The sequence below is a fragment of the Peromyscus maniculatus genome, chromosome 2 (assembly GCF_049852395.1).
Source record: "Peromyscus maniculatus bairdii isolate BWxNUB_F1_BW_parent chromosome 2, HU_Pman_BW_mat_3.1, whole genome shotgun sequence".
Lineage (NCBI taxonomy): Eukaryota > Metazoa > Chordata > Mammalia > Rodentia > Cricetidae > Peromyscus > Peromyscus maniculatus.
This window is the reverse complement of record NC_134853.1, coordinates 21,590,777-21,614,235: the sequence shown is the minus strand read 5'-3', so window position 1 is coordinate 21,614,235 and position 23,459 is coordinate 21,590,777. Positions and strand designations below refer to the sequence as shown.

Here is a 23,459-nt window from a genome sequence, read left to right as displayed (position 1 = left end):
ATAGAATGATGGAACATACCTCTCAGAACTATTAGAATATATATAGCAGTCCCCACATTGAATAGACTTGTTGAATCTGATTCAAGTATACAAGTAAATGGTTTTCCACCTTCACTGTAAATACATCAACAATCTCACACTGCAGAAAAGCCCTATGAGTACTAGGACTGTGTAAATAGTTCTGTTTGTCATAATTCACCTAGAAAATGTAATGTGACTCACAGTATAGGAAAATTTATGAAAGCAATAAGTTTGATAAAGCTGAGTTTTTCCAGTTCTCTTCAAATATGTGAAAAATCTCATATAGAAAAAAAATGTGTAAATGTGAATCATGTAATAAATGCTTTTACTATCACAGGTATCTTCAAAGATGCAAAACAACCCCTAATAAATGGGAATAATATGAGTGTAAACAAAGTAATAAAACCTTAATATCTGATTCTTTGCAACTGGACCAAATTACAAATTAGCTCATTCAAATATAAAGATTCAACAGTATATTTAAAGTGGTAAAGCTTTTACATGTGCCAATTATCCTTGCAGGAATGAAAGAAGTCGTACTGGACAACAACCTTCTGAATATCCTCAATGTGTTAAAGCCTTTGCTCATCACTGTACTCTTCAAAAGCATAAAAGAACACATACTGGAGAGATACCCTGTGAATGTAATCAGTGTGGTAAAGGCTTTCCACATTTTAATAATCTTGAAAAACATAAAAGAACACATACTGGAGAGAAAACTCATGTATGTAATCAGTGTGGTAAAGGCTTTTCACAACTCAGTGTTCTTCAAGTGCATAAAAGAACACATACTGGAGAGAAACCTTATGTATGCAATCAGTGTGGTAAAGGATGTTCACAACTTAGTAATCTTCAAGTGCATAAAAGAACACATACTGGAGAGAAACCCTATGAATGTAATCAGTGTGGTAAAGGCTTTTCACAAGTCAGTCATCTTAAACAGCATAAAAGAATCCATAGTGGAGAGAAACCCTATAAGTGTAATCAATGTGGTAAAGGTTTTGCACGTCCTAGTAATCTCCAAATGCACAAAAGAACACATACTGGAGAAAAACCCTGTAAATGTAATCAGTGTGGTAAAGGCTTTTCACAACCCAGTCATCTTCAAAGGCATAAAATAACACATACTGGAGAGAAACCCTATGAATGTAATCACTGTGGTAAGGCCTTTGCATGTCATAGTCATCTCAGAACGCATAAAAGGACACATACTGGAGAGAAACCCTATGAATGTAATCAGTGTGGAAATGCCTTTGCACATAGCTCTCATCTTCAAAGGCATAAAAGGACACATACTGGAGAGAAACCCTATGAATGCAATCAGTGTGGAAAATTCTTTGCAGACCAAAGATCTGTCCAAAGGCATAAAAGAACACATACTTTAGAGAAACCCTATGAATGTAATCAGTGTGGTAAAGGGTTTCCACATTTTAATAATCTTGAAAAACACAAAAGAACACATACTGGAGAGAAAACTCATGTATGTAATCAGTGTGGTAAAGGCTTTTCACAACTCAGTGTTCTTCAAGTGCATAAAAGAACACATACTGGAGAGAAACCTTATGTATGCAATCAGTGTGGTAAAGGATTTTCACAACTTAGTAATCTTCAAGTGCATAAAAGAACACATACTGGAGAGAAACCCTATGAATGTAATCAGTGTGGTAAAGGCTTTTCACAAGTCAGTCATCTTAAACAGCATAAAAGAATCCATAGTGGAGAGAAACCCTATAAGTGTAATCAATGTGGTAAAGGTTTTGCACGTCCTAGTAATCTCCAAATGCACAAAAGAACGCATACTGGAGAAAAACCCTGTAAATGTAATCAGTGTGGTAAAGGCTTTTCACAACCCAGTCATCTTCAAATGCATAAAATAACACATACTGCAGAAAAACCCTATGAATGTAATCAGTGTGGTAAACTCTTTCCACATCCCAGTAATCTCCAATTACACAAAAGAACACATACTGGAGAGAAACCCTATGCTTGTAATCAGTGTGGTAAAGTCTTTGCAGAACAAAAACGTCTTCAGATACATAATAGAACACATACTAGAGAGAAACCCTATGAATGCAATCAATGTGGTAAAGCCTTTGCGGATCAAAGAATTCTCCGAATACATAAAAGGACACATACTGGAGAGAAACCCTATAAATGTAATCAGTGTGGAAATGCCTTTGCACATAGCTCTCATCTTCAAAGGCATAAAAGGACACATACTGGAGAGAAACCCTATGAATGCAATCAGTGTGGAAAATTCTTTGCTCATCTTTGTTCTCTTCAAAAGCATAAAAGAACACATACTGGAGAGAAACCTTATGAATGTAACCAGTGTGGTAAAGTCTTTGCTCATCTTTATTCTCTTCAAAGGCATAAAAGAACACATACTGGAGAGGAACCCTATGAATTTAATAAGTTTGGTAAGACTACACATCAGTGATCTTCAAAAAAATTAAGATTGTCAACAATCTGGTCAAGCATTTTCATATCTGTCTTTATATAATTGTATCTGAAAACTCATTGAAAAAAATAAATTTATGAATGTATTAAGCCCTATGAGTCTCAACAATAATATTACCCTTTTAGATTTTTGTACTTGAATTACATGAAATGACTAACTCAGGTGTAAAACTTTATGGATTTGTATTAGTGCCTTGTCTGTTTTTGTGATATAATGTCTAGGTCAACTTATAAAAGAGTTTAGTTTGACCCTTGGTTCTAGGGGGATATAGGATCACCATGAAAGTGGCATGGTAACAAGTGTTAGACATGGCAGCTAAAGCAGGAAGCTAAGAACTCAGATCATCAGCTTGAAACATGATGTAGAGTGGGAACTGGAAATGGTGTGCAGATGTAAATTCTCAAAGCCTTCCACCCAGGAACATATTTCCTAAAGCAGGGCAGCAGCATTTCCTAAATCATTCCAATGGACGCCAGCAACTGAATAGGATTGACTTCTCTCACTTCAAGCCTACATTCTTGCTTTCTGTTACACAAACCAATTTATGATAAAGAAAAACTGTGTAAGTGAGCTTGTAGATGCCTCAGCACCTGTGTTATAGAAATGAATGCTTGTAAGAGAAAAACTTTCATGAGTAAAACTTGTTTAAAGATTTGTTTTTCTTTCAATTATGTGGTGTCAGTGCGTTTGTGTGCATATGTGCATCTATATGCTGGTTCCCAAGAAGCTTAGACACTTGGATCTCCCTGTAGCAGGAATTATGGGAAGCCATCCAAAATTGGACCCTGGTCCTGGGAATGAACTTTTCTTAACTGCCCAGCTATGTCTCTAGCCTCCTAAATATTTTAGAACTGACATATTATTTTGATGTCAGGAAATAGGGATGAACTTATAGAAGAGGAAACCCTATTCATCTAAATAATTTGGTAAAGACTTTAGACTTTTTCAGCTTCAAGAAAAAAAAAAGCTTTTTTTTTCATTTCTTTTTCATCATAGTCTTGAAGGAAGTAAATTACTTACCATGTTCACTCCAGACTGATGGTGGAGATGACTGCATTGTGATTTCTTTTTTTTTTTTTTTGTTTGGGTTTTTGTTGTTTTGTTTTTGAGACAGGGTTTCTCTGTGTAGCTTTGTGCCTTTCCTGGATCTTGCTCTGTAGACCAGGCTGGCCTTGAACTCACAAAGATCTGCCTGCCTCTGCCTCCCGAGTTCTGGGATTAAAGGCGTGTGCCACCATCGCCCAGCTGCACTGTGATTTGTATTGTGAAACATTTGAGATAGTTACTAAAGTGTGATATATGTGTGGCAAGTCCATTTAGTGAAATTTATTTTGTTTTTGTAATATTTCTTCTGTGGGGTTTGTTCATCTTCTTTGGTGCTTTTACTTAGTAACAGGTATTTTTTTATCATAATGGATAGGATGGGATCCCCATCATCTAAGCGGTCCACTGTTTATTATCAGGTAGTGGGATCCAAAAACCCAGATCATGTACCTTAAACAGCCTTAATGCAGAGGAAAAGGGCTTGGTCCTGCCTCAACTGAATGTCCAAGGCTTTGCTGACTCCCCATGGGAAGACTTACATTTTTGGAGGAGGAGATGAGGGAGGGTTGGGAGAAAGACTGAGAGGGAGCAGGAGGAGGAGGAGATCTGTGGTTGGTATGCAAAATGAATAAAAATGTCTTAATAAAGAAAAAAATAAAATAAATATCAGGCAGTGTGTGATCATACTTTTCAAGTACAGGTGTCTGTGAAAGTGTAGTGGGTTGTTCCTGCTTTTGTTTTTCATATTTTCACAAATTTGCTTGAGATTTTGTTGATTGTTATTCAGCCTGGCTTGGATGTCAGTAATTACTGAGGGCTACATTTAACTCATGAGCCTCCTTTTCCAAGGGTAAATGATGTACTCCCAAAGTGTACAATTTTCTCTGTATGATATAACAATGTTAATGTTACAATGCTTAGTAGAAGAGACTATAAGAAGCATTAAATACCGTTCTGGAGAGATGGCTCAGTGGTTAAGAGCACCTACTGCTCTTCCAGAGGTCCTGAGTTCAATTCCCAGCAACCACATGGTGGCTCACAACCACTTGTAATGAGATCTGGTGCCCTCTTCTGGCCGGCAGGGACACATGGAGGAAGAATACTGTATACATAATAGATAGATAGATAGATAGATAGATAGATAGATAGATAGATAGATAGAAACAAACAAATAAATAAATAAATAGGAAGAAACATTAAATACCTTGTGTATGTACAAAGCAATATTTTTATTTATCTGGTAGGCATGTAATAAAATGGGATAATCAGCAGTCAACTGTGTATCTAATACCACAGATTGTTGTGATATGGTGATATATACATATATCTATATGTATTTATATGTGTATATATATGTGTATATGTAAAATTAAACTTTCCATGCTTATTCCTGTCCCCATTAGTTAACCATCTGGCATTTCATCTTTAAGGACCGTCTTTGCCTTCTAAGGGATTCTCGAGAGACACCAGATAATATAATGGCAATAAGATTTATTTTATAACAAATGTTTATGGTATGTGTGTAATGTGATTATGGCTTTGTAGGCCAAGGCAGATTTGTGGAGACCAGAAGACAACTTTGTATCTACTTCATATGATGATCAAGGTCAGGTTTCCAACTTTGCACACCACCCTTCCCACTGAGCCATCCCCCTGATACTCAGATAAGATTAGTAGGAGTATTACATGAATAAACTGTTGTCTTTTCAGATTGCAAATGTATTTTCATACAAGTATAGAGGAACACAGGACAATTTGGATGATAAATCCTCTTTGCATATGAAAATATGTATATTATGATTCATTTTTCTAAATTTGTTTATGCTGAAGACTAAATATTTGTTTATAACACTTTCTCAGAAGCTCAACTGTATGCCAGACAATTGCCTCAGCCAGTAAAGGTGGCTGCAGCTAAGCCTGATGACCTGAGTTCTATCTCTAAGTGACCCATGTTTCTTCTACAAGTTTTTCTTTTATTTCTGCATGGGTTGTGGCATCTACACACTCCTATATCAGCACATACATAGGTAACATTTAAAACGAAATAAATGCACAGCGGTTACTTGCAGCCATGTGACTCCCTTGTTTTCATCACTGGAGCTCACATAGGGAAAGTACATAAGAGACACCTCTAAGATGGTTTATGCACACATACACAGTTCAAACATTTTTAAATGAATGAAATTAACAAAGCAAAAAAAAAACCAATTATTGAGAACGTTTTCATTTTAAAATTTTCGAGTTCAAATTATAGAATTTCAAGCAGTATTAATGTTCATTAAAAGTATGGTTGTCCCTTTTTAAATCTTATTTTATCCTTTCTTTCTCTGAGTCAAAGGTAGGTCATTTAAAAATATATCTCAATTGGACTTAGAGGTACATGCCTGTAATCTCAGAACTTGAGAGACAGTGTCAGGCCAATCTCTGTGAGTTTGAGGCCAGTTTGGTCCCCTGCAGGGCGTTTACCACCAACCCCACAGCTGCCCAGTGTTTTCTTGAGTGTGAGCAGCAGGAAATATTAGATAGAAGGATTTAGATTGTGGAAATGAACAGATAGAAAATAAAGGATAGCCTTGAGAGGGCCTGGAACCTACTCCAGTGGGCCCTGACTGTTTCTGCCCCAGAGTATTTATAGAGACGCCATGGGGTGGAGCAAAAGACCTCCCCTCAGCACAACCAAGTGCAGACCATCTCAGGCACCTGCACTCAGGCCCGTGGTTCTAATCATCCTCTATGCGGACCTGCTGGGTAAATCCACAAGGAACCTGAAAATGGGCTCCCACAGGTCCCCCTTTCTTAATATATACAAAATAACTCATTATTAATAGCTTACAGCAGTCTCCATAGTTGTTATACCCCCCAGTATGGGAGTAGAGAATGATATAGATGGCATTTCTTCTTTGAATTAGGTCCAAATTAACCTCAGCAGTCTTAGCTGCCTCAAGCCCTTTCTAAACCAAAAACTTAATGCAATCACAATCTTAAAGAATCCCTTAATTTCATCATTACCATTAACAGGTTAACATAAACATTGCTATACATAGTCACAATTCTCCCAATCTTACAACTCAAAGCAAACTCTTTACAAAACCATTTGAAATAACATAAATGTTGCTATTTATAGTTAACAATTTTCTCAGTCTTACAACTTTAACTCAATAGAATCATTTGAATTTCTTGCTAACAGAACATAGGAAAAGCTTCTGATGTATTCACATCAAACTTAAATATTTCCTTAACTCCACAAAGCCAGGGTGCATTAATATCAATAGGTTAAACATAATTTCTGCAAACATACATTCAACCTTAAATCACTCATAACTCCCCCTTTATAATTTCTTTATAATTTTTTAAAACAATCTCAAACCTAGTTAGAAGAAAACCCAAATTCATACAATTCCTACAAACCCTTATTGAAAAGCAATTATTTTCAATCTAACCATTAACACTTTGAAAACTTTTAACAAAACACCCAAAAGCAATTTCTTAATAAAACTCTTTACATTTTAAAAGTAGTCTCTTAGTATACCCGATTTGCATTTCTTACTAACAAAACATGACAGTCCACTCAAAAAACAAGAAAATATTTTTTAAATTAAGTAGACTAAGGGATATTATTTCTCCCCTTTTAAATAAATTTTTTTAAATAAAATCTCAAGCCTAGTTAGAAAACCCAAACTTTTCCATTTAAACAGTTCCATTTGTAAAACAAAACCAATTCCATAAGTAATTCCATTTTTACATAAACAGTTCCACAAACCAATTGCATTTTAACACGGAACAATTCATGAATCACCAGCATATATGCATACACAAAATTGCATCTTGACTCTAGGTAGAAGCAATACATTTCTTCATTTAAACAGTTCCATTTTTAGCACAGATAACTCTAGAAAACAGTTCCCATGTCATTACTATAAGTAAATTCAATATTATCCCATTGCAGTGAATTCACTATTGTTTATTTCATTTAAGTCCCCAAATTCAAATAATAAATTCTGGTATGAGCCTTCTAAATTTCAAGAAATCCATAACAAAACTTTTTGTAGTTTTATCTCATTTTCTTAAGTTCAAAAAAAGTAAATTCTGATATTAGACTTAAACTTCCAAATATGAAGAGATGTTTTATAACCATAACTTTTTGCGGTTAACAATTTTAGCAAACAAGTGTCTCTGCAGCATTATTTCTCAAGCCAGAGACTTTTTTAGGTACAGTTGTATTCTAAATCACATTGTTTTTTGATGTTATCTCAGGTTTTTCTGTGTTGCATTGATTTTTCATGGATCTCAGCTTCGGATGCCTTGTTGTGCCGGTTCTGGAGTCCACTATTCTCCAGAAACTGCTTAGCAGCTTCTGGAGCTTTTGAAACCATTCAGACTGCCTACTTTGCAGTCTACTAGGACACTACCTTCTGTGTCTCAGGTTCTTTCACCATATACATTAAACATAGATTCACAATCAACATTTACACATTTTCACAAACTCACATGTAATAGGTGCTTAACCATAAACTCACACTCAACATTTATACATTTTTACAAACTCACATATAGCACATGAGCATCTACTTATTTATACTCCTCAAGGAAACTATAAAACTACTTTAGCAAATATATTTCTTATTTACTTTTTATATTTATCTTTTACAACTAGCACCTTATTTATTTCTTATATTCTTATTTAAACTTACATTTACAACTAGCATCTTTACTTCTTACAAACTTATTTCTACATGTCTTAGGACTACCTTAGATTTGCAACTAGCATCTTTTACTTATACTTCTTGTAAGTTTATATTCTTACTTCTTATTTTAACTTAAATCTTTATTTCTTAGCATATATCTAACTTAGCAAACACCTAAAGATTCTTTAACGCTTAGAAGAGCGTTAATATTTTCTAACAAGACAGAATAATTTTCTACTTCTTACACTTAATTATCATCACTATCTCTAATAGAAAGATTCTCTAAACTAGACAGAAAGTATGCAAATAATTTCTAAAGTTCAGAGCTTGTAATCAGCTTTGCTATTCTAAAAGTTCTTGATAGATTGAAACAAGAATGTAATTCTTTAATAGCTTTCTCTTAACTCTGGGACTTAGTGACTTCTCTTGCTATGCATTTCAGATTTTTTGTTTTGTTTTGTTTTGTCAAGACAGGGTTTCTCTCTGTAGCTTTGTGCCTTTCCTGGAACTTGCTTTGGAGACAAGGCTGGCCAGGAACTCACAGAGATCCACCTGCCTCTGCCTCCCGAGTGCTGGGATTAAAGGCATGTGCCACCACTGCCCAGCTTCAGATGTTTTATAACAACTCTATTAAGAGCCACATCAGTTTACAGCAAACCCAAAAAGGAAAAGACCAAAGAAAAACCCTGTAATGAATATTCTGTTTCTGAAATGCTTAGCTAGTCAGTCATTCCATAACAGTCAATTTCCCAACAGAAATTGTTGGGAATAGTTGTCTAAATTGGAGTGAGATTCCAGACCTGCAGCTTTCAACAGGTCTGAAAACATTGCTGAAACTTAGTTACAGTTGTCTCAAAACTCCCCAGAAGTCTGGAAGACTCTTTCTACTCTTACTATCCCCGGACTGCAAGATGGAACTTCAATATCGAGAAAATTAATTTAGCTGCTTTTCATAATCAAACTCTGATGCAATTTTCCCCTTCTTAATTTTTAAGCTGTATTTGCCATGAGTTCTTTAACGATGCTGATGTTTCTGATAGATTTTTATTAGCCCAATATTCTCACCAAAACTGTTACTATTCAAAGGAGTCAAGAATATAGATGTTCTTTCACAAAACATCCTTCATTAGCTAACTCAGAGGAAAAGCATTTTTTTTTCTTTTTTCTTTTTGGTTTTTCGAGACAGGGTTTCTCTGTGTAGTTTTGGTGCCTTTCCTGGAGATTGCTTTGGAGAGCTTGCTTTGGAAAGCAGGCTGGCCTTGAACTCACAGAGATCCGCCTGCCTCTGCCTTTCAAGTGCTGGGATTAAAGGCATGCGACTGTGCTGGGGGAGGAGGTCTTTTGCTCCACCCCTTGGCATCTCTATAAATACCCTGGGCCAGAGACAGTCGGAGGCCATTGGAAAAGGTTCCAGGCCCTCTTGAGGCTATCTTTTATTTTCTATCTGTTTATCTCCTCAAGATTCTCCACAATAAATCCTTCTATCTAATATTTCCTGCTGATTGCACTCAAGAAAACTCTGGGGAACTGTGGGGGTGGTGGGTAAATGCCCCACAGAATGGCACCTGAACAGGGACTAAAGAAAAAAGAAAAAGGGACTAAACAAATAAAGGGGGGACAAAAGAAGGGGGGCTAAAGACAAATGAACAGGGACTAAAGACAAAGTAATAGGGACTAAAGATAAAGGAAAATAATAGTTTCATTACAGTGTTTTTGGTGAAAGTGCTGTCAGCCCTGCCAGTGGAAAGGCATGCCAGTGTTATGGAAAATATATATTTTATTATATATATATTATTGAGGGGCAGGGGTTTTATCCTCAAGAGAAAAGGAAAGCAGACTGGAAGGATGTCCGATGCTGCAGCGCAATTCTCTTCTGTCAAAATTTTCTATCTTCTATCCCTTTCTCAATTTCTATCTGTGAAAAATAAGTATAAGATATAGGGTAGTAATATAGTGTAGGAAAAACTTAGAAGTATAAGATCGTGTAGAAAAAAATAAGTAAGGCAACTAGACAGAAAAACTCTCCAATTTTCTAACTTTGGGGGCTATAAACGCAAACTGGGAAAAAAAATTCTTTCTTTGGGCTTTATGAGTAGTAAAAAAGCTCTTCTCTGAGCTTATGGTGAAGAAAAAGTTTCCTATGGAAGCTTTTGACCTGGGGGCAGCTGAAATGCTAAGTCCAAGTGGCAGGAGAAAGTGTTTAATCCCTGAGGCAAAAGATGGGTGTGTAAGAAGTCAAAGTTTAAAATTGGGAAGTTTTGGGAAAAGTTGGTCTTTCTCCTGGGGGGGGGGGATCTTTCTCTTAAACTATAAAGCTTCTCTTAGAAAATTTTGGGGGAAAAAATCTCTCTAAAAAGCTTTAATCTTTCTCAAATGCTCTTAAACTTAAAAACTAAAGCCTTTAACTTTCTGAAAAGGGCAAATATTAGAATTACCTGAAGATATTAGTATGGGGGCCACCTGTGATTAGCTCTATGGGAAAACAACAAAGCTCTTAAGACAGCAAAACCTCTCTAAGTTCTTGTTCAAGCTTTAAAAATCCTCCCTGCAATGCAGGAGGCAGGGACAAGTTCCTAAAAACCTCTTCTAAGCTCTGTCTCTTCAAGCTAGTAAAAGACAGTGTGTCAAAGTCCCCAAGGGAAACACTTGGGAGAGTGTGGGTAAAGAGCTACAGAGAGCCCCAAAGGGCAGGAAACTTTATCTGAGAAAAGCCAAAAAGCCAAGCTGAGGCATCAAGGGTTTTGTTTCTGAGTGAGCATCTTTGAAAAGTTGCTTCTAATCCTAATGTAAATATCCCCTGAATCAATGCAAACTGTTAGCATTGTATCCTTGCTTCTGACCAAAAACCCAGAGGCAACTGGCCAGCATCTCTGAGTTGAAATGCATTTCGGGGATACTAGGGTTCCTACAGTTTTAAACTTCCTGGAGCACAGAGCTGAGGCAGGAAGGTGCAGGACCCAGAGGAAGATTGCCAATGAACAAACAAAACTCAAGCCAGTGGGAACAGCACAGTTATCCACTTTCCTATAAGTCCTGGGTTGACAGGTGCACAGCTGCAAAAAGAAATCTGAGAAAAGGTTTCCTATCAGAGAAAGGACCTTTCTGGGAAAACAGTAAAGCTGAAATGTGTCTGAAGCAGTTGTGCTGCTGAGTCAGAACGCTGTCTGGGGAAAGAGCCCAGCCAGGGCAAAACAGAACTATCCAGGAGTAAAGCTTGCTTTTCTGTCAGAGAAAGCAGCTCTTTGAGAAAAGCTTTGTTTCAACTTACACCCAGTGAGATGAGGGAGTGTAGCCCTGAGGGGTAATTGCTTCTGGCTTAAGCTCTGTTCTTGAGCACCCAGACATCCAACCACAACCCACTGGGGTGCCGGGCCAGGTGAAGGCCTGATGAGGCAAAGCACCTGTCCTAATGGGAGTTTAGAAATGGCAAAAACCTTCCTTGTTAGATTTTCGGTCTGTATGCAAACCACACAGACCCCGAAAACAGAAACAGGCCAAAGCCCCTACCTTCAGAAGCAAAAAAGCTGTCACTGTGACATTGGGAAATGTTTCTGGGGTAGAGGGGATAAATTGAGACCAAACTGAGAACTGTCTGGGAGAAAGACTCTGAAGAAACAGGGATGGGACAGATACCTCCCCTGAAAATGTATGACCTGAAAAAGCTGCTAGAATTTGAGGCAGATTTGGGGGGAGAAAAAAAAAAAAACCCTACCTTCAAAGGCAGCTAGCAGAGGAACAGAGCAGCCTGAGATATCTAAGCTCTGCATCTGGGGGGAAAGAAACAAGCAAAATAAGAATAAAATCAGTGGGAGAAAATCTCTCTGAAAGAGCTATGGAAAGGCTGTTGTACATGATCTTGTTTTTCACTGACGGGCTAAAACAAACACAAGCCCCGAGGAAAGTTGCTATCAGAAATGCCAGCCTCAATGCGCGCTAATGACGCAAGTGCAGTTCTGATCCGGGGTCAGTGTCAAACGAAGGAGAGACACCTGTTGAAGCCAACTGAGGAGAGAATAGGAATCTCCCAATGTGCCATAGCTGAAAATGTAAAATGCTTGTTCAAACCTCCCGTTGCAAAAGCAAAAAACTTTGTTCAAACCTCCCAGGCAAGAATTTGTATGCAAGTCTGCTAAAAAAGAACTTAGAAGTTGACTCTCAGACCCGAAAAGAACTATGGAAAATGACTGCTATAAGGGACTGATATTATTATGGACTGATAAAGGGAAATGCATTCTGGGAAAGGTAGTTTTTCCGCTAAAGATGGCGACATTGCCCTGAAACACTTTTGTCAGCTCGAAAATACGTTCATGGTAAACTTAAAATACAGCTTTTAAAAGAATAAAGAGGAAAGTCGTTTAAGAGTTTAAGTGTCAGTTCCAATGAAAAATTTAAAGGATACAGAACTAGGTGCTTTGTGGTTTGGCGCTCCGTTGGTAAAATGCCTTATTTACCCTAATAGCTGTGCAAAGTTTTTACGGTAGTTGGATGACAAAAAGCTACCTTTAAGAGCAAACAAGCCACTTTATAATCCTTAAAACTAGGGAAAGCAGTTTATACACTGAATGTTGTCTTAGATATGAATAAACTTATGTTGAAATTAAAAAAGTTCTTTGCCTTTTGAACAAACTGCCTTCAATGAGTAATTCTTTTGCAAATCTAATAAGGAGACAAGGAAACAGGCATTCAAAAAAGAAATGACTGCTTTATAGACTGGAACAAACTTCAGAAAATCTAGCTGTCTTACAAAAGAGTTGCTTTACCTGAAAGTTCCTTATAAGAAATCAATGGTAAATATCACAGCTGCTAATAACATCAGGAGTTAAAGCTAATGAAGTGAAAATACTAAATCCTGAAAATGCTTTTTCTCAGAGTAAGCTAATAATGGATATGTTTCATGAAAGAACATCTATGTTTTTGACTCCTTTGAATAGTAACAGTTTTGGTGAAAATATTGGAACTAACAACAATCAAGTCAAATTGTTTCAACAAATTCAAGATGCTATTCAGAAAAGAAACCTGCCATGCTTTGTGGGCCATATTAGAGCTCATTCTAAACTTCCTGGTCCTTTAGCTGAGTAATACAATGGCTGGTAAGTTAACAAAGATAGTAGCATTATCCCAAGTGGAAATGGCTCAACAGTCACATGCTCTTCATCATCAAAATACCAAAAGCTTAAGAAAGCAATTCAATCTTACCAAAGAAGCAGCTCGTCAAATAGTTAAATGATGTGGGGTATGTCCAAAATATTTTCCTGTTCCTCACTTAGGGCTAAACCCTCGAGGTCTTCTTCCCAATCATCTATGGCAAATGGATGTTATGCATATTACAGAATTTGGCAAATTAAGATATGTACATGTGACCATTGACACTTATTCAGGATTTTTAATGGCTAGTGCACAACCTGGAGAAGCTACAAAACATGTAATTTTGCACTGCTTTGGAAGTGTTTTTCGTATATGGGTATACCAAAAATTATTAAAACTGATAATGGTTCTGGATATAGAAGTGTAAGGCATTTCAACAATTTTTTACCCAATGGGAAATTGTACATAAAACAGGTATTCCTTATAATCCTCAGGGACCAGGTATTGTAGAAAGGGCTCATAGCAGTCTTAAAATACAACTTCTAAAATTAAAAGGAAAAAATTGCCCTCAATCTCCACATAATACATTAAATCATGCTCTTTTAGTTCTGAACTTTTGAATATGGATGTCCATGATCAGTCTGCTGCAGACAGATTTTGGCACAGTGGTATCCAAGTGACTTTTGCTCAAGTGAAATGGAGAGATCCCTGTTTGGGATTATGGAAGGGTCCTGATCCTGTTTTAATATGGGGTTGAGGACATGTTTGTGGTTTTTCACAAGAGGAGAATGAAGCTCGATGGTTATCGGAGCATCTAGTAAGGAGTGTGGAATTAAGAAAAGTCAGCTCCAATGACGTTCCTATAAAGGAACCAGAATGAAAGTGACTCGATTAGTGTTTCTGAGGTTTTGTCACTGGTTAGTGCAAACAGTGAGGAAATAGAGTTCAGAGCTGTGCTGCTTTTGGCTTTACTAGCTCCTTTAGAAAAATGCTTTATATCACCTAATATATCACCTAATAGCTGTGCAGTATTTGGCAAAGAGCTTCACAGCAGCTAAATACGGTAATTTCACCCTCAATGTGAAGTGAAGTTTTTCGGTAGAACAAACAAAAAGTACTGTTGTAATAGAAACATTTGTCTGAATTGAAGCACTTAGGGGAACCATTATGAATTTGGGTGAAGGGACAGCCTCTAGTTAAAAACCATTTACCGCTGACAGTGCATCTCTGCCAGTCCTGGAATAGCTGAGAGAACTGGCAACTTTGGAGTGTGGCTTCATCCAGGGAAGGTTACAGTCCCCTAGCAACAACTATCACAATTCTGTAACAACAACACTCACTAAATTCCAGTGTTGTATAGCAAAGCTGAATATAACATATAAACTATAACTATAAAGGTGACTATTTAGAAATGATGTACGTACTTCTTGTCTAGTTAAGAGAATCTTTTTAATAGAGATGGTGATAATAATTAAGAGTAAGAAGTAGAAAAAGATGAAAATAAGATATGTGAGTTTGTAGAAATTATTCTGTCTTGTTAGATCTGTGTTAAGAAATCTTTAGGTGTTTGCTAAGTTAAATATATGCTAATGGTAGTCCTATATAAGTTTGTAAAATAGATCTATAGAGTTCCTTTAAGAATATAAGCTTGCAAGAAATATCTAAGGTAGTCTTAAGACATGTAGTAATAAACTTATAAGGAATAAAGATACTAGTTGTAAATGTCACTTTAAATAAGAAATAAGATAAGAAGTATATAAGAAGTAATAAGGAATATATTTGCTAAATTAGTTCTATTAGTTTCCTTAAGGAGTATAAATAAGTAGATGTTAATACGTCATGTGTGAGTTTGTAAAATGTAAATGTTGAATATGAGTCTAAATGCTTTGCAAGGCAAAAAATGTTATATGTGAGTTTGTAAAGTGTAAATGTTAAGTGTGAGTCTATTCTTAATGTACATGGTGAAAGAACCTGAGACACAGAAGGTAGTGTCCTACTAGACTGCAAAGCAGGCAGTCTGAATGGTTTTAAAAGCTCCAGAAGCCACTAAGAAGCTAATAAAGGCAGATGCCAGAACCAGTACAACAAGGCATCTGCAGCTCAGATTTGTGGAAAATCAACACAACAGAGAAAAACCTGAGCTAACATCAAAAATGGTGCGGTTTAGAATACTACTGTACCTAAAAAGATCTCTGTCTGTGAGAACAAAAGTTGCAGAGACGCTTGTTTGAACTAAAATTATTAACTGCAAAAAGTTTTGGTTGTAAAACGTCTCTTCATATTTGGAAGTGAAAGCCTGATACCAGAATTTATTTCTTGTTTGTATTTTTTGAATAAAATGAGATTAAAAACTACAAAAAGATTTTGGTTATGGATTTCTTCATATTTGGAAGGCTAGTACCAGAATTTATCATTTGAATTTTGGGACTTAAGAAATGAAATAAATAATAGAGATTTCATTGCAATGGGACAATTTTGAGCTTACTTATAGTAATGACCTAGGAACTGTTTTCCTGGAATTGGGTTAAAAATGGGACTGTTTAAACGAAGAAATTTATTGTTTCTACCTTGACTCAAGATGCAGTTTTGTGTATGCATATATGCTGGTGATTCATGTATTGTTCTGTGCTTAAAAATGCAATTGTTTTGTGGAACTGCTTATGTAAAAATGGAATTACTTTTGGAACTGGTTTTGTGTTGCAAATGGAACTAACTGGGAAAGTTTGGGTTTTCTAACGAGGCTTGAGACTTTGCTTAAAAAATTATAAAGAAAAGGGAGACCTCATATCCCTTAGTCTATGTAATTTAAAAAATATTTTCTTTGAGTGGATTAATGTCATGTTTTGTTAGGAAGAAATGCAAATGGGGTATACTAAGAGACTACTTTTAAAGTGTGTAAAGAGTTTTATTAAGAAACTGCTTTTGGATGTTTTGCTAAAAGTTTTCAAAGTATTAATGGTTAGATTGAAAATATTGCTTTTCAATATGGGTTTGTAGGAATTGTATAAGTTTGGGTTCCTCTAACTAGGTTTGTGATTTTGTTTAAAAAATTATAAAGAAAAGGAGGAGTTATGAGATTGAATTATGTTCGCAGAAACCTATCGATATTAATACACCCTGGTTTTGTGGAGTTAAGGAAATGTTTAAGTTTGATGTGAATACATCAGAAGTTTTTCCTATGTTCTGTTAGCAAGAAATTCAAATGATTGAGTTAAAGTTGTAAGATGGAGAAAATTGTTAACTATATACAGCACCATATATGCTAATTCAAATGGTTCTGTTAAGAGCAAATGGTTGCTTTGAGTTGTAAGATTGAGAGAATTGTGACTATGTATAGCAATATTTATGTTAACCTGTTAATGGTAATGATGAAGCTAAGGGATTCTTTAAGTTTGTAGTCGCCTTAAGAGTTTTTGGTTTAGAAAGGGATTGAGGCAGCTAAGACTGCTGTAGTCACCTTGGACCTAATTCAAAAGAGAAATGCCATCTATATCATTCTCTACTCCCATACTGGGGGGTATAACAACTATGGATATTTCTGTAAGCTATTAATAATGAGTTATTTTGTATATATTAAGAAAGGGGGACCTGTGGGAGCCTATTTTTAGGTTCCTTGTGGATTTACCCAGCAGGTCCACATAGAGGATGATTAGAACCGCGGGCCTGAGTGCAGGTGTCTGAGATGGTCTGCACTTGGCTGTGCTGAGGGGAGGTCTTTTGCTCCACCCCTTGGCGTCTCTATAAATACTCTGGGGTAGAAACAGGACCCACTGGAGTAGGTTCCAGGCCCTCTCGAGGCTATCATTTATTTTCTAACTGTATATCTCTGCAATATACTTGGCAATATATCCTTTTATCTAATATTTCCTGCTGCTGGCACTCAAGAAAACTCTGGGGAGCTGTGGGGTTGGTGGGCAAATGCCCCACACTCCATAAGGAGTGTCTTTGGTGCCCATCATCTTCGCAGGAGTAGATCCGTGCTACTAAGAGAAGACATGTCTCATGTTCAAAGAATTCTAAGTTATTAAAACATTTTAAATGACATATTCTGTAGGTCTTTGAAGTGTTTGAAAACTACCTGTCTATTTGGGAATGTATCTCTCTGCATGCCTAGAAAATCTAACTACCATGACAATAAATTTGACAAACATGGGTTACTATCAACCTGTAATTTTTATTTTTATTTTATACTTTAAGGACTAAAGCTTCACATATAAAAATAAACAAGCTGCAGAGATAATACTTTATGCTAAAATAGAAACAGGGGTACTGTATAAAGATAATTTTGCAATTTTGACAATATACAAAAATATAACCAGAGGTAGAAACGTAAAATGCAATATGACAAAATAACCTTAATTTGCATCAATATACAAAATTATCCTAAACAGAAGCAGAAAGATACAGTATAACAAAATTAATTTTACAAAATCAAAGATACAAAAATATCTTAAATGGAAGAAGAAACATATACAATATAACCAAATAATTTTGAATTTTTGTCAATATACAAAAGTATCTTAGACAGAAATATAAATATATACAGTATAACAAAAATAATTTTGAATTTATATCAATATACAAGATTCCATATCAATGTATATTACTTAAAACTGATAGTCTACCTTTTGGTCCTATCATTCCTATCCCATTTTTTTTTTCTATTCCAAACAAGATTCTTGAATTTAATCTCTATTGTTCTGCCCCAAACCCTGTAACAACTTGTTATCAACCCCCTACAGATGACGATTATCCATAACTTTGAGAAAATAACCCAAACCACCCTCCCCATCAATTGATAAAGTGGGTGTCATTTTCTTAGAAATACTTGTTGTTAGGGGGGCGGCAGTGGTGTATCTATGGGACACTGTAAGGACTGAAACAATGGTTAATTCTTACTAGAACTAGCTGCAACATTTGTAGCTTGTCCCTGAGTAATGGGTAAAGCCGAAATTCTGAAGTTCTGGTTGAAGAGGGTGACCATTTCAGCTAGCATCTTAGAACTGTCTTGAGCAGTTTGTTTTTCCAAAATCAATCTTTGGGTGGTGTTATTGGCTTAATGGCTTTATAGTGATCCAGGTATAATCACTATTTGGGGCCCTTAAATCCTCTTGGAGACTTTAGTTCTCCCTCTTTCTTTAGATATCTCTCTGTCTAAAGGTTCTTGATATCATTAAGATAGATTTTTTTCCCCTGTAAAGACAAAAGCAGGGCCCTGACCTGACTCTAAGTTGGAGAGTTTTTCTGCTGCGGATCGCAGGAATATCATAAGAACTCAGATGGTTATGGCAAAGTCACTACCTGGAGGAATCAGGGAATTCCTCCAGAGGAAGCCAAATCCCAAGGAGTTTTTGGTGTTACTTGGCTTGTTATATATCAGCCGTATTCTGTTATGAAAATCATGTGTGCCTTCATAGTTTTCCCAATTGATTTTTCCTTAAGAAGGACTAACAATGTGGACTGATCACTCTCTAGACATACACATTCCAGGCGTTTGGAGAACAGCCTCAGGAAAGGCTTTCTCTGGAATCAGATATCTCCCCTAGCCACTTTCAAGGACTAAAAGAGACATCACTCAGGTGGTCACCCAATTTCTGAGGATTAACAGTGATAACAACCCACAGGCGAGTCTCCTGACTTAAGGTAAATTCCACAAGGGGACACCGCCTAGGTCAGGTAGACATTAAGTAATAGCTTTACACAATTTAGCTCAGACCCCTCCTTACTAACTTTATAGACCTCTAACTACTTACCTAACCACTTCTAGGAATATTTAGATAACATTCTGTGCTAACAGCTATGCTCAGCCAGAACTCCCAGTTCAAGCCTCCCTGTAATTATCATCATTGGCAGCATCCAGCCAGGTGCATCCCCAGACGGAGGAAGTGCCTTATCAGAGATACCTCTGTACTCTCTAAGAACAGACTTAAGCATCCAGGCTACCTGTTTGAGAAGGCCTGGTGGATGTGCTAATTAAGCTTAACTTCCTCCTTTCCCAAATCTTACCTCCAGTTCCAGGTCTCCCTTTAACTATCACCAGAGGCATCTACCTGTAGACAGGTTGCCTAGAGACTGAGCACACTTTCCTCCACCCTGCAGAAAAACAGCAGACAGCTTGGACAGATAGGAGCCACAGGAAAAAAGAAGACAGTTTTATTTTCTCCCATTGACCTAGCAACTTATAGATTTTTAACATCTTTTACCAAACACATTTAAGATTATAGTTGTGCACATAAGATCCCTCTTCTTAGATATTACCCGTATTTAGCCTTTAGTTAACTTATTAGTCACTTCCCCTTTGGGTCACAAATGGTAATTAACAACTAGTGCCCCTCTTTGTAATTCTTATCAACCCTCCATTTGATCCTGATAGTGGACAATCACTGCCTGAGGAAGTTCAGGCTGAGTGTCCTGGGTGGAGGGGAGGATTGTGATTTTGGGGAGATATATAACTGTAAAGCAGAGGACAGAGAAGAAAAAAGAGAATGGAAGAACTAGATGGGTAAGAACTTGAGAGGAACAAACTGAGTTGGGAAAGAAGTAGATTGAAGGGCTACAGGAGAGTACTAGAGGAACGTGATGGAAGATGAGAAAGAGCCAGATGGGGAAGAACAAGATGAGGTAGAACGAGAAGAGGAGAGAGGAGACGGGAGAGGAGATGATATGGGAAGGAACAAGATGGATGAGAACCTAGAAGGGGCAGAACTAGATGAAGGAATTAAGATAGAACCTAGGGGGGATCGCAGACAAGTGTAGAGAGAAATCAGGCTAAAGATGACCTAAATATGAGAGCAGAATATAAGCTTATAACTGTCACAGAATAATAAAGTATATGGAGTAAGGAGTTTCGTGTACATAGATTCATTTCTTTTCATCAAAGATTAATTATCATCTGGTTGTAGATTCTTCCCAGACCCTGGGAGGGGACTATCGAGGGGCTGGACCCTCATAGTCCTCAATATTTTTCTTTTTGACATGATGAATCACCACATCAGTTGATGAACAATCACTTCTCCTAATCACAAGGTCTCTCCAGTTAGAATTGCATCTTTATTAATTTTGATGGTATCCATAGCTTTTCTTCTTTTGTGGAAAGAAAAGTAAAACTCCTTCCACAATATAACACATAATCCAGTTTCCACTCTGAGGTCAATACATCCTTAATGTACACAAGCTTATTTAATTCAGTAGTTATTTTTTCTATTGTCCAATATCTCTCCACAGCTGTTGTTTCTTTCTTATTAGCATTTAGAAAATTTACAGTTAGTAAGTTATTATGCAGTCTATCTCTGGGGGTCTTTAATACCACTTTCTGCTTATTTGGCGTTTCTTTTAAAGTGCAATTTGATCTTTCTATAGCTGTTTTTCCTGAGGGAGTGTGTGGTATACCTGTAATATGCTTTATATTGTAATATGCAAAAATAAAGAAAACTGTTCTGCCAGGTGCCAGTGGCACATGCCTTTAATTCCAGCACTCAGGAGGCAGAGGCAAGTGAATATCTATGAGTTTGAGGCCAGCCTGGTCTACAAAGTGAGATCCAGGAGAGGCACCAAAACTACAAAGAGAAACCTTGTCACAAAAAAAAACCCAAAATAAATAAATAAATAAAAATATGTGGTACACTTACACAATGGAATTTTATTCAGTTAATAAGGAAATTAAAGCATAAAATTCACAGGTAAAGGGATGAAGCTAGAAATTGTCGTTCCAAGTTAGGTAGCCAAGACCCAGACAGACAATATTGCAAGTTTTCTCTCATTTGTAGATATAAGCTTTGAATATGTAGATGTGTATGTTTCATTTTGAATACCCATGGAGGTCAGCAATAAACTGAGTCCTAATGACTTACCTATCTCTTTCATTAAGCCCATAGATTAGTGCCTCTATTAACTCTCATCAGAGAAGCTTTTTTTTTTTTTTTTAGCAGATGGTGACTGACAGAGACCCACAATTTGTTTCTGCACAATGCTCAACCCTAAATGAAACATGATTCTCGTACCCTCTCCTAAGTCTCAGGCATCATTGCAGAAGATGGGCTAGAAAGACTGTAAAAGCCAGAAGTTGTGGATAACTGCAAGGAAGCAGTGTTTTCTGGGCAAAACAGGGTAGTTGCACATATGAACTCCACAATAGTTAATAAAACATGTGAAGGACCTGTGCAATCTCAAGCCAAACAAAAGCCTGCATGAAGAGGGGATGTGAACCTTAAGTCCCAGCCCTACTGAGCAGCTATTGGTAATAATTGCTGCTGGGAGAGGGAGAGGTAGTTTTTTTTTTGTTTGTTTTTAAGGTTTATGTAGCCTCTGGGAGGTGGACCATGCTCTAATAGATGGCAACACAAATCTGACTCAGTGGAATTTAGACAAAAACCCGAGGACACAAAGTTAGATGAGTAGGGAGCTGGGGTGTAACCTGTGAGGAATTGTGGGATGAATGTGATCACAATACATTGTGTTAAATTCTCAATGAACTTAAAAAAGAAATTTAACTCTAGACAAATTTCTGCAACATTTAAAATAAAAGCAGGATAGAGAAAAACCCGAGAATTCAGTTGTCTTCATACATATATCTTTAACTATATAAATATCGTGTCTTTTTATTTCCATTAAATAAAATAATTTCTTTGAAGTGCATAAATGACTGTACTTTGGCTCTACTAGATTTAGGCATATGTCTAAACCTCCAATTGCTAGTACTTTGGTTTACATGCATCAGATATCATTTCAACTGTATCGACTCCCAGTTCCCTCACTACTACTGTTGTAGTTATTAGCATTTATTTTTGTGTCAGTGTTAGGGTTCTCATTTGTGTTTAAACCACTGCAGATTTAAGGTGTATTATTTTCATAGTTTAAATTATTTGCACTTAAAGCTTAGGCAGTGACTAACAAGAGTATTCCCGTGACTAGGAGAACAAGGAAGTGCTAGGGTATGTCCAAGGCTGAGTTCTTTTGTCTGGGAACCCTCTGCAGTACCACAGAGAGAACTTCTACATTCATCTTTCCCCTCATCCTGAAATAGAGCACCTGTTAAATTAGTGGGAGCTACTTATCATTGATTGTGTTCTTCCTCCAGAACTCCTAGGTAGTAGTTCTTTATCAGAAGCATCAGGCTCAGAGTTTTCAGTACTTTCTTTCATCCTCTCCTTTAATCTTTCCCTGACATACTGGTAAAGATTGAATTAAAGTGAATACTGTGTTGCAACTAACTGGGCCCCTTTTTCCTCATCTGAGTCCTCAGAGGGAGGCTGGAAATGGACAGTTGTATATTCACTGTCACATTTAGTTTCTTCTTGATCTTGAGTTATTTTCTGCCTATAGGAAAGATAGAATATACATTTTCTTGGTTACATTCTCATTTTTGTTTTGTTTGGGGGTACATGTCTTTGAACCACTCCCTTTCTTTTAGTAATAACCAGATATTGTCATGGACAAAAATAGACACTACTAATCATTTAATAATTACATGTCTTCATGAATGCTTAGCTACTCACAATTACTGGCCGATCATTAAGAAGTGAATGATCCACACCCAGAGCAGCTATCTCAACACCCATAGACCTACTCTGGATCCTAATGTTCTGACCAGCTGATGAGTTTCTCCTTTACTCCCACTTCCCCCCTTAGCCATATCCACACCACAAGCACAGCTCGGGACCCTGGTACACATTGGCTTTGCTGGTGAAAGTCCAGTCAAGCAGCTCATGAATCAGCTTTACCTGGCCTAGTTCTGGCCACACAGCTCTGGCATTGGCCTTTTGTTAAACAGTCTAGGATATGACATTAGACACACAATCAAAGAAGGAAGTCCATTTGTGTGGCTGGAGAATTTCTCTCCAGCTCCCACCATGTCCTGGCAGTCATAAAGCCCACTTATAAAATAAATATGCAGATGCTTACATTATTTAAACAATTTGGCCTAATAGTTCAGATTTCTAGCTATCTAATTCTTACATCTTAAATTAATCCATTTGTTTGTTTTGTTTTGATTTGAATTTTTTTCCAAGACAGGGTTTCTCTGTGTAGCTTTGGAGCCTGTCCTGGAACTAACTTTGTATACCAGATTGACCTCAAATTTACAGAGATCCACCTGCCTCCTCCTTCTGAGTGCTGGGATTCTTTATGAAGATAAACAGACATTTGCCCAACAAACTAAAAGAAGA

The 23,459-nt window shown here is 36.9% G+C and overlaps 1 protein-coding gene across 1 annotated transcript in view; it reads left to right on the top strand.

The window, feature by feature from the left end:
* LOC143266765 (uncharacterized) overlaps positions 1–3,150 on the top strand; it is a 401,183-nt gene extending 398,033 nt beyond the window's left edge. Inside the window, exon 7 of the mRNA XM_076563825.1 lies at positions 544–3,150. Within this exon, the coding sequence (XP_076419940.1) occupies positions 544–2,461 (1,918 nt within the window). The 3' untranslated portion in view covers positions 2,462–3,150. The remainder of the gene's footprint in view (positions 1–543) is intronic.
* Positions 3,151–23,459: the final 20,309 nt, after the last annotated feature.